The sequence below is a fragment of the Oncorhynchus tshawytscha genome, linkage group LG22 (assembly GCF_018296145.1).
Source record: "Oncorhynchus tshawytscha isolate Ot180627B linkage group LG22, Otsh_v2.0, whole genome shotgun sequence".
Classification (NCBI taxonomy): Eukaryota; Metazoa; Chordata; class Actinopteri; order Salmoniformes; family Salmonidae; genus Oncorhynchus; species Oncorhynchus tshawytscha.
The window spans coordinates 24795713-24808105 of record NC_056450.1 but is presented as its reverse complement, the minus strand read 5'-3'; the positions used below and the strand labels follow the sequence as shown (position 1 = coordinate 24808105).

The 12393-nt window shown below is 41.3% G+C and overlaps 1 protein-coding gene across 1 annotated transcript; it reads right to left on the bottom strand.

Annotated features, from left to right (window-relative positions):
* Nucleotides 1-4871: 4871 nt before the first annotated feature.
* On the bottom strand, nt 4872-12393 carry LOC121840452 (G-box-binding factor-like; the record flags this gene model as incomplete). Its single annotated transcript, XM_042303970.1, has 4 exons — nt 11106-12393; nt 8722-8851; nt 6774-7628; nt 4872-5284 (listed from the first exon to the last, which is right to left on the bottom strand). Coding segments are annotated over exons 1-4 (1401 nt in total), but the record flags the coding sequence as incomplete, so codon positions are not given.

Genomic DNA, 12393 nt, shown 5'->3' with positions numbered 1-12393 from the left:
ATTGAAAAATATGGTCAGTTCTTGTCTACTTAAAGGGGTCGGTCTCCCTTAGACACCAATGCAAAAGCAGCTGGGTCTGGCCTACTTAGTTCATTGACTTTAATTTAACCAGAAAATAACAGAGAGTGGGGTGTCTCGCTTCCTCTTTCGTCTCTGGAGTTTACACACTGGGGAAGCCTGGGAAGCTCTGGGTCCTAGCACCGGAATAGCACCATATTAGGAGAATTGTCATCTGATGTAGGCAATGACCTATGCATACCCTGGATTGCAGATGCTGTGTATTGGCCATTAAAATACTTTATAGCCACCGGTCGGACATATTGGCAATCCCCAGAAGTAGCTGTCTTAAAAAAGTATTATTGGAATTGGTAGAGAACAAAATTAAGTATTTACGTATTTTTGTTATTGTAGTGGGACAGTAACATTAATCATCTAATAAAATATATACTTAAAGGAAAATGTTTTTATGTTTTGATCATTATTTTATGTTTAGCTCACATTATTTAAAATTATGCATTAAGGTGTCTGTAATATAATAAAATGTGGCAAAAACGAATGTAGACAATAAATGCCTTTCTATAGCTTCCAAAATATTTTTTTTACGACAGTGGGGGAGTGCCAAGATGGAGGACGGTGTCTTCAAGACAGCGCCCCCAAAAAACTATCTAGTGTATATATAAATAATTGGATGTAGTGCCTACATGTACTTGTAGACTACACACAAAAATACAGGTATACTATGTACTAAAGAATATGCATGAATTTGAGTGCAATCACAGATCAATGGGGGAAATTACTGCAAATACTTTCCTGTATTGTCTCAAATTTCAAGCAACTGAAGAACAAACCACGCAAACAACCGGTAGAGTAAGTTTAAATATAATTTTATTGAACATTCTGGCTTGTAAGGAACATTTACACGATTTTGCAGGCATTAGTTTCAAAGCTATATACCAATGAATTTTATATTACAGCCTGATTAATCAGACTAACCCTCATTCACCTTAATCTGGATTATGTTTTTTAACATCTCATGTGCAGCTCACCTGCCGCAAAACCAATTGCCCTCTGGGACAAATAAAATGTAAACTTGAAGAATGTCTCAATTATAGATACATCATGATATTAGTTTGTACCATTAGGGATATGGTCTCTCACATCACATGGTTCTTGTGTTGAGGGCGTGCAAATTCAGCAGCTCTGCTACTTTGAAAAAACTCTTACACCGCCACAAATGTTAACCTATTCATTCCCCGTTTCATTGTTATAAAGTCTAACATTTCAAGGTAAAATGTTTACTTAATTACATTTATGTTTTGATGTTGTAATATTGTGGTATACTCTCTCCTACAATACATTTGGCAAATTCTCATATTAAAAACACAGATTCTATGAAAGGAATAGAACTACAGTGGGGCAAAAAAGTATTTAGTCAGCCACCAATTGTGCAAGTTCTCCCACTTAAAAATCTTGCTTGTTTGGTGACCAAATACTTATTTTCCACCATAATTTGCAAATACATTCATTAAAAATGCTACAATGTGATTTTCTGGATTTTTTTCTTCTAATTTTGTCTGTCATAGTTGAAGTGTACCTATGATGAAAATTACAGGCCTCTCTCATCTTTTTAAGTGGGAGAACTTGCACAATTGGTGGCTGACTAAATACTTTTTTTGCCCCACTGTACCTGCCTTCGAGGATTATATAAATTTGAGTGCAATACAATTCATGGGAAGATAACCATTTGCAGGTGTTTCTATTTATTCATTTCACTTAACATATTGTTAGCTGGTCTACTTTTGAACTCAACAGGCATTCTACACACCTTATCATTGTGCAAAACATCATTGACCTTTTATAAGGATTATCCCAATCCAGCAGCAAAAAAACTGCCCTTTAGGAGAAAGTAAGTTACACAAGACTAAACATATTCTGTAGTCTTCAGATTGGCAGTTTCATTTCATGATAAAATGGGCACATTCAGGAAAAGTATAATAATAATATAAAACACTGTGTTGCTTTCTAAAGAGAAAAATAATATTTGTTCCCAAGAACAGGATGTTTGAACAGCTTCCTCATTAAGCCCTTTCATTGAATGGGGCCCCATGTTATCATCTTTATTGTCGAACCCTTTCAACATGATAACCCTTATTTTCTCGCAATTCGTAATAATTTTCCACAGCACAACTGCTTAATTATTCTAATTCAATACCGCAGACAAAGGATGGCTCAAGGACCCAATGGGATGTCCCCTGGAATCATTAAAGCGCAAATGGTGTCTGGTCAGAATGCAGCTACAGGAAGTGATGCTGAGTTGAGAGGGTGTCATTTAATTAATAAACAATAAAAAATACCCAGACAAATTAAATTGTATGTAGTGCCATGTACTACAATAACAATATTACATTATAGTAACAGAAACCACATTTCCCCCTTCACACTGGAACTGCACGCAGTAGGCAGTTTATTACATGGACCTGTTCTCATTTTATTGTAATCAATTTGACATATAATGATAGTGCACAAACTCTATTGACATTGAATGGTTTTTGTACAAACATCATTCTCGGTGGCCATCTTTCAGCCTTTCCTCTTGTAGCAGGTGGTCATCTGCATCTCAGAAGTGATGTCAATCTCTATTATTTCATAAAAAATAAAATGTCTAACTTTCATACTGAAATAACAGATTATTTTGATAACCAGTGATACAATATATCCACAAAAACACAGATTAGACCAGGTTATGTAGCCTAGAAATAAGTGTAAGGGGCACTAGCACACACGCAAGCGCTAGTGTATTTATGGCTCCCTCTGGAGCTGGGACGCAGCGCTAATAGCTTTATAGGGAAGGGTGGGTGATATTAAAGTAAACATGGAGCAGAATTATTATTTTGTACTTTTAACCCCCAATTTTATGATATCTAAATGGGTAGTTCCAGTCTTTTCCCATTGCTTCAACTCCCGTATGGACTCAGGAGAGGTGAAGGTCGAGAGACATGCGTCCTCCGAAATACGACCCTGCCAAGACGCACTGTTTCTTGACACACTGCTCGCTTAGACCGGAAGCCAGCCGCATAAATATGTCGGAGGAAACTGGCAATCAAGTCAGCTTGCAGGTGCCCTGCCCATCACAAGGAGTCGCTAGAGCGTGATGGGACAAGGACATTCCGGCCGACCAAACCCTCACCTAACACAATGTTGGGCCAATGGTGCGCCGCCTCATGGGTCTCCCGGTCACGGATGGATCGAATCTGGATCTGTAGTGACGCAGTGCCTTAGACTGCTGCGCCACTCGGGAGGCCACTAGGATATTTATTTACCTACATCAGTGAGCAGCTTATCAGATGTCTTAAGGTTGAGAAACACCGCTTGATGCAGTATTCTTGGTAATTTATTTTGGTAAACAGTGATTAATGAAGTACAGTTTCCATGTCCTCCCATTTCCATTTGAAATGTATGAGAAGTCACACAACACTGAAAGCAGTGTCTTTTGAAAAACTTATTTGACATGAAACATGCATAGCCCGTCTTCAAACACTTGCACCATGGGAAACACGAATCTTAGTTTCTTAGAACGATGTAGACAAAAATATATATTTTCCAGTGTAACTCAACATCATTTGAAGTGCTTAAGCCTGTGATAACTTTACAGGTTTGACATACACACCAATAACTACACATTTATCTCATATTTTCTTGACAGTGCAAGTTTAATTTGGTCAATACACAGGTTTACCATGTCATATCCCCCATCAACCCCATCACCACACAAGACCCAGGAGTATTGTAATGTACTCTGCCACAACTCTAAACAGATGGAAAGATTCTTGAAGGTAAAAAACAAAAACAACCAGATGTTTGCCAAACCGAGCTTCAAGCCTCCTTTCAATTTGCCTTCATGTGATGTGCTGTTAGATAACAAATATCAATATGGAATTAGTAAAACAATGTATATTTGGGAGAAACAATAAGACAGATGCCTGAAAGAATTTCACAACATTCAAATCTTACTGAAACTTTGAACTGTTTCTCTGATCACTATCTATATGCCACAGGAGGGGGCTCACAAGAGGGAACCAAACAAAAACTGTAAATGGTTGGGGGGGGCAGATTACTCTGTTTAATTTCATTACATTTGACAACTGCTTGTATTCCTTTCCTAGGCTGAGAATGATTACTATACAGTACATCAGATCAAATCATGAACGCTTACTCGCCGAGAGTGCAACACTGCAAATGGAAGTGGAGACTGAGGATCTGTACATAACCTGCTCGTCGAACATCTCATTACAAAATCATGGGCATTAATATGGAGTTGGTCCCCCCTTTGCAGCTATAACAGCCTCCACTCTTCTGGGAAGGCTTTCTACTAGATGCTGGAACATTGCTGTGGGGACTTGTTTCCATTCAGCCACAAGAGCATTAGTGAGATCAGGCACTGATGCTGGGCGATTAGGCCTGGCTCGCAGTCGGCGTTCCAATTCATCCCAAAGGTGTTCGATTGGGTTGAGGTCAGGGCTCTGTGCAGGCCAGTCAAGTTCTTCTACACCGAGCTCGACAAACCATTTCTGTATGGACCTCACTTTGTGCACGGGGGCATTGTCATGCTGAAACAGGAAAGGGCCTTCCCCAAACTGTTGCCACAAAGTCGGAAGCACAGAATCGTCTAGAATGTCATTGTATGCTGTATCATTGAGATTTCCCTTCACTGGAAGTAAGGGGCCTAGCCCGAACCATGAAAAACAACCCCAGACCATTATTCCTCCTCCACCAAACTTTACAGTTGGCACTATGCACTCAGGCAGGTAGCGTTCTCCTGGCATCCGCCAAACCCATATTCGTCCGTCGGACTGCCAGATGGTGAAGCGTGATTCATCACTCCAGAGAACACGTTTCCACTGCTCCAGAGTCCAATGGCGGCGAGCTTTACACCACTCCAGCCGACGCTTGGCATTGCGTATTGTGATCTTAGGCTTGTGTGCAGCTGCGGAGACCCTAGGAGGGGTTGCTGCCTTAGCTGAAGGAGGTATGGAAACCACAGGGGGAGGCGCCGACATCGAGTGTGGAGGCTCAGGCAGCGCAGACTCCCTCGCTAAGGTTGTCATTTCATGGTGCTGGGCCATTGGCTGCTTGGAGCGCTGGCAGTAGTCACTGGTGGGCCCCATGGGAGGTCCAGGGGGCTTGGGAGGGTAGCTGTCGCTTTTAGGCAGCCGCTGGGCGACAGACGTCCTCTCCATCCCATTGTAGCCTTTATCCACATCCTTAAACGCTTCACTCATCCGCCCTAGGGAACACAAAACAGTCAGACCATTAGAAATGACAAGAACAAAACACAGCAGCGGCAAGGCAATTCAAAGGAGGGAATCTGAAGAGCAGATGGATCTTTTATAAAACACCTTGTCGACTATCTTATGCATGCCAGCGTTCCACTTCAGTGAGATGACAAATATATTGCCTGTATCAAGGGCCAGGAGTTTTTCACTATGTATTGTGGTGCACACTAAATTGAGGTGAGCTACACCTGACTACAGTGGTTGAGAATCAGGAAATATGTGAGGTGAGATTTACAACATGATTTCTCTCAGGAAATACAGGCCAGGGTCCAAACCAGGAAACAAGTAAGGTTCTCTGACATGGAGAGCTAACTACAGTCAAACAGGAACAATGAATGACCTATAGATAAGCCTACATCTCGAACCACTGCAAGAGGTGACTTTCCTAAACTTTTTGGGACTTGTCCATACTGTAACCTGTGTTATAAGGAATCCAGTTGACACATCCTTATTCCTTTCCACAAAAAAATGTAATCTCGTCAGAAAATGTCTCTTATCAAGCTGAGATGACAGAATATGCAAACACGGTTTCAGTTCTGTCATGGAAACAGTTTTGACATTAAAACCTCTTAAGGATCGGCCCCTTTTTTTTCAATTTTTGCCTAAAATGACATACCCAAATCTAACTGCCTGTGGCTCAGGACCTGAAGAAAGGAAATGCATATTCTTAATACCATTTGAAAGGAGACACTTTGAAGTTTGTGGAAATGTGAAATGAATGTAGGAGAATATAACACATTAGAAAACCAATTGTTTTTTTTGTACCATCATCTGTGTAATGCAAGACAAAAGGCCATAATTTATTACTCCAGCCCAGGCACATTTAGATTTTGGCCACTAGATGGCAGTGTATGTGCAATGTTTTAGACTGAGCCAATGAACCATTGCATTTCTGTTACATTTTGTGGCAAGACTGCCCAAATGTGCCTAATTGGTTCATTAATAATTTTAAGTTCATAACTGTGCACTCAAAAAATAGCATGGTATTATTTCAATGTAATAGCTACTGTAAATTGGACAGTGCAGCTAGATTAACAAGAATGTAAGCTCTCCCAATATCAGATATGTCTATGTCCTGGGAAATGTTCTTGTTACTTACAACTTCATGCTAATCGCATTAGCCTACGTCAGCTCAAAAGTCCCAAGGGGGACCCACCAATCCTGTAGAGGTTTTAAATCTGCTTAGCGAATTAAACTACTGACAGCTGAGACACTGATTAGTAAATTAGCAGATAAGGCCTAATTGAAAGAAAATTAAGTAATTGAAAAATGGCTTAGAAACAGGAAGTTCAAACTCTTGTGATACAGTATCTGTAGAAACAGTGCCATGTATCTAGCGACCACAGAAATATGAAAATGAAACACTTCTTCCGTGCTATAAAATAGAAGGGGTTAGGTTACTCAGAAGACTTGAAACCTGTGTAAATATGTGCATCTCACCTTGCATGACAGCTGGCCTCGCTACAGAACCACCATGGGGACTCCTCTCCCTGGTCTGGCTCTGGGGCGATCCACTATCCGCCATTGTCGAGGGTGACATCATGGGGACAGAGGACACCGCCATGGCGAGGGGGCTGCCTGTGCCCCCCCGGCCCATCTGGTGGTGCTGGGGGCTTCCCCGTGGAGGGGTGAAATTCTGGGAGGTAGGGGGCATCATCTGAGCCTGAGGTCGTGGAGCGGGAAGAGGTGGGTGCTGGGGCTGGTGCTGGTAGTAGGGAATCCCGTTGGACACCATGCTGTAGTGCTGAGGTTGCTGCTGCTGGTGGTGGTGGTGTTGCTGTGTCTGTTGGTGAGGGGGTGGCTGTGGAGGCTGCTGCTGGTGATGCTGTGAGGGCGCAATCCCAGGGTGCACCTGGCTCTGGTAGGCCCCGTGCACGCTGTGCGAGTTATACCCCATTGCCATGGCTGCGCTGCTCTGCTGTTGCCCCGGGTTAACCCTGTTCCAGTACTGGCCCCCTGTAAGAGTCATGTTTGGGGGGGGCACCACGTGAGGCTGACGGGACCCAGGCATGCCCCCGTTCAGTTGGTACTGTCCGTGACCCTGGAAATGCTGCTGGCTCTGTTGCTGCATCACCCCAGTGGAAGGCTGCTTCTGGTGCATGCCATGCCCAGGAGACAAGCTCATGGCTGGGCTGTATTGTGGCTGTCCTCCCCACAGGTAGTCGTAGCCCATGCTACTCTGGTGGTGGTGGTGGTTGCTCATATGAGGGTATGGGGATGTTGGAGGTTGGGAGCCAGACACACTGGACCCAATTACAGTAGTGCTGCCATTCACATTCATTTCACCGTTCATATCTGCAAAGGTGGTCAGGGACAAGAGTAAGAGAAGACGGGTCAGATAATTCATTTTTCAGAGTGTTCAATTCACACATCATGCATCCTGCACAATCATAAATTCTCTAGAAAATTTGAGGTGTGAAGTTACATGAATTAATTGCTTATACACCAAAGACCTGCTCTAGAGTTAGATACAATCTCTTGCTCATTATAAAAGGGGTGAAAAGACTGGGACAGAGCGATATTCATTTAAATCAGTTATTGATATATACTGAACAACAATGTAAAACGCAACATGCAATAATTTAAACAATTTTACCGAGTTACAGTTCATAGGACATCAGTCAATTAACAAATTCCTTAGGGCCTAATCTAGGGATTTCACATGACTGGGCAGAGGCGCAGTCATGGGTGGGCGTGGTCCCACCCACTCGTGAGCCAGGCCCAGCCAATCAGAGTTAGTTTTTCCCTACAAAAGGGCTTTTTTACAGACAGAAATACGCCTCAGTTTCATCAGCCGTCCGGTGGGCTGGTCTCAGAAATCCTGCAGGTAAAGAAGCCAGATGTGTAGGTCCTGGGCTGGCGTGGTTACACATGGTCTGCAGTTGTGAGGCCAGTTGGACATACTGCCAAATTCTCTAAAACAACGTTGGAGGCGGCTTATGGTAGAGAAATTAACATTAAATGATCTTGCAACAGCTCTGGTGGACATTCCTGCAGTCAGCATGCCAATTGCTGGCTCCCTCAAAACTTCAGACATCTGTTGCATTGTGTTTTGTTACAAAACTGCACATTTTCGAGTGGCCTTTTATTGTCCCCAGCACAAGGTGCACCTGTGCAATGAACACACTGTTTAACCGGCTTCTTGATATGCCACACCTGGCAGGTGAATTGATTATATTGGAAAAGGAGAAATGCTGCCTAACAGGCATGTAAACAAAAATAGTGCACAACATTTGAGAGAAATACAATTTTAGTGTGTATGGAACATATCTGGGATATTTTATTACAGCTCATGAAACAAGGGACCAACACTTTACATAGTGTTTATATTTTTGTTCACCATAGAAATAGAGGCAGAGTAACCACAGAAAATTGGGTCTGTACTCACTCTTCTCCTGCTGAGGGAAACTCATGGAGGACCCATTGGTATAGACAGAATCCCCTGAGGAGAGTTTCAGTCCTGAGTTAACAGACACAGAGGAGTGGCTGCCATAGTTGAAATAGTTGTTCGCCTCCATCTGAAAAACAGGTAGCAAAGACAACAAGTCATGAAGAAAGACAGTAAATATTTAAGGAAAAAATATTTGATCCTGAACATTAAATAAAATTCACAGAAATTCCCTGCAGCTGTCTCATGGTCTATTCTTACAAGCAGAATACACATGCAATGGATGGTTCCCATTAATAAAATACGTGAGCAGTATAAACTAAACAAATACTATGTGATTTTTTAAAATAAATAAAATAACTAGCTAGAACCATACACTAAAATGTATTATGTATTGGTTACAATGCAGGCGCTGGCAAGCCTGAAGATGGCTATGAATGATGACACGTTGAGGGCGACATCACAAACGTTGCACTCCCACAACATGTCGCAGTTAGAGCAGCAGGGATGCTCTGGCCAGCACACTCATGCAATGAACGCCACGGGTTGATCCACGTTAAAGCACAGCGAACCCGTTTTGACAGCGGGGGAACGACAATATTTTGGTCTGCGAGACATGTTTTCAAGAAATCTAGCTATACATTGAAAAAGGTATATCGTAGTTTTCAACAAGTAGCTACATATTGTACAAAACGTCTGCCTGTTCGTAAATCCAACGTTTAACTGCGTTTGTCAACATCCATCCCACGATAAACGCATAATATTAGCATTAAGAGCTAACTAACACTAGCTAGCTGAAAACATTGGTTTCATTAAGCTATGCTAGCTCGATAGTTCACCACAAATCTTGGCCATATATAACAAAGCTATGGTAATTGCAATTAGAAAACAGACAACTTCAGTAGTTATGAATTTATTAGCTAGCTACTTTCAAACAATATAAAATTAGCTTTGCTTGTACATCATGAGCATGGCATTTTTTATATTATAGAATATTGGATGACTGTGGATAGGTTAGGTTGTAGCAACCTCATGATGGGTAAAGGGGAAATAAGAGTATCATGTCCTATCGTTGTTACATTGAATTTAGGGAATGGAATATCTCAACAGCGATAGGATTATGCTACTACATGATACTCTTATTTGCCCAATACCCATCATGAGGTTGCTACAACCTAACCTATGAATTATAGTTTACACAGGTCGAGAGAAACATTTTGGACAGACAGTGACACAGTGACACATTCAAACACTTTGCACACTTGCCTGCATCTAGCTGATCTAGGGTGTAATCATTAGTCCATCAGTTGCAAACGACCATTTCTATTGGACAAATTCAGGTGTTTTTCCCTGTGTCGTTCCATTTGCTTCAGTTTAAGAAACGTTTTTCAACAGAACCGGCGGAATGAATACACGCCTGATCATGTGTAAACACAGCCCATAGTAGCCACATTGTATTCCTATGCGCTCTCCTCCTCTCACATTTTCCCTTCGCTTGTGGACTTCAATGAACAACACTTCAGCTGTACGTGACCAGGGACAAAAATACATTCCAAGCAAAACCATATCATAACTGCTACACACAGCCTACATCGTTGTCACCATATTAGCTAAAGTAACATCAGTCAACATAGCTAATAGAACGAATGCATTACTAAACTCGCGACAATCATGCAGTAACATTACAGTATACAGTCAGTGAGCAGTGTAGCACTTACACCGGTGGGCCCTGGTGGCAATACATTTGTGAAATCAAAAGCTTACCTTGACTTGGAAGAATTCCAGTGTTGGATAGTCATAGCCAGCGAGCTAACATAGCATCTCTCTGTTTGAGAAACGTGTTAGAGTAGGCTGAACTAGCTAGCTGCATTTCCTAGCTAAGTAAGAGAAACTCAAGAAGAAAAAAAAACAGTCTCTTTCTCTCTCCCTTGCTTCTCCTTCATTTTGGAAGAAATGAATTAGTTCAACTATTGTCTTTCTCTCTTCGAGTCAACTACTCACCACATGTTATGCACTGCAGTGCTAGCTAGCTGTGGCTTATGCATTCAGTACTAGAATCATTCACTGATCATTTGATTGGGTGGAGAAAAGAAAGTCCGTTTTTGTTGCAAGAGCTCTAATAACTCGGAGGACATCTTCCGGAAGTTGTCATAATTACTGTGCAAGTCTATGGAAAGGGGGAGAGAACCATAAGCCTCCCCAGAGGAGGACGGAAACTAGCTATCCCCCCCAGCTACACCATGACGCTACCCTACAGAGTGCTGTTTATGCTACTGCAGACCTTCATTGCAAAACAGTGGGTTTTAATGAATTATTTGGTGACGTGAATATATTTAGTATAGTTTTATCTAACAAAAAATTGAAAAACTTTACAAATGTTTTACCATTTTTATGAAATTCACTGAGGAGGATGGTCCTCCTTCCTCCTAATGTTTAACTGCGTTTTCCAACATCCATCCCACGATAAACGCATATTAGCATGAAGCAGCGAACATTAGCTAGTTGAAAACATTGGTTTCATTAAGCTATGCTAGCTCGCCACAAATATTAACCATGTCACAAATATATTAAAATTGCAATTTGAAAACAGACAACTTCCGTAGTTAATCATTTATAAGCTAATTTCTAACGACAGAAAATTAGATTCGGTTGTCATTGCTTACTAGCAAGGCTTTCTGCTACACGTGACCATGCGCTGTTGCTGATATCGCCCCTCTGCATAGACCTGAATCTCTCATCCAATACACAACTTGTCAGCAAACTAGCTATAGCAGTCTTTCATGATAGCGAGCTAATGTAACCATGACACGTTATTTAACTTGTCACATTGAAGTTGGTTGTTTGCTAGCTAAAAGATCCCACTATCCAGTTGCTTATCAAAACTGTCAATAACGAAAACAAAAAAGGGCTAAACATTTTCAGGGCTTGTGTAATTTAATTAAAAGGTGGCACGCGCAGTTGCATAGCTAAACATGTTTAGTTTTGTTATTGTCCATTTCTTGACTAGCTAGCTAAATTAGCTTTCATTCAAAACTCGCCACCCAATGATTAACTTCATTTCCAACTAACGTTAGGCCTATCTAGCGTTATCTAGTTAGCATCTTATTTGATATCTTTCTAACGTTACTGTACACTGCAACAAAAAACAATCCAACAAGGAGTTCGTTCGTGAGATGTAACTACATTTAACACAATCGGGTTAAAAGTATTTAAGTTGCTCATAGTTTCAACATATCATTCGACACCTATAGGCCCTTATAAGATCATGCTAAATTAAAGGTTATTGACAATAATCAACAGAAGTTCACTACAAGCAGTGTAAAACTAATTTATAATACAGCAGGTCTGTACTCTTTAAACTTTTGCGATGATAGCTAGTTAATGAAACACGTGGAGAGTAACAACATCAGTCGTCCTGGAGTATCGTTTAAGTTTCTGAACATTTTGAATGTGTCTTTTGTTAGTTAGCTAATAAACGCACATTGTTTTCGCTTTATTCGCCTGTGATATTGTGAGACCGCATCATCCTCCCTCACACACACATCAAAAGTTTGCCAGAAAATGTAATTGAAACGGACCAAACTTGTAATCCTTGGATTTCAAAGACACTGATGTCTTTGATCATCCGAGTGAACAAATATGGTTGAAGTGGGGACAGGCTATGTAAATAAA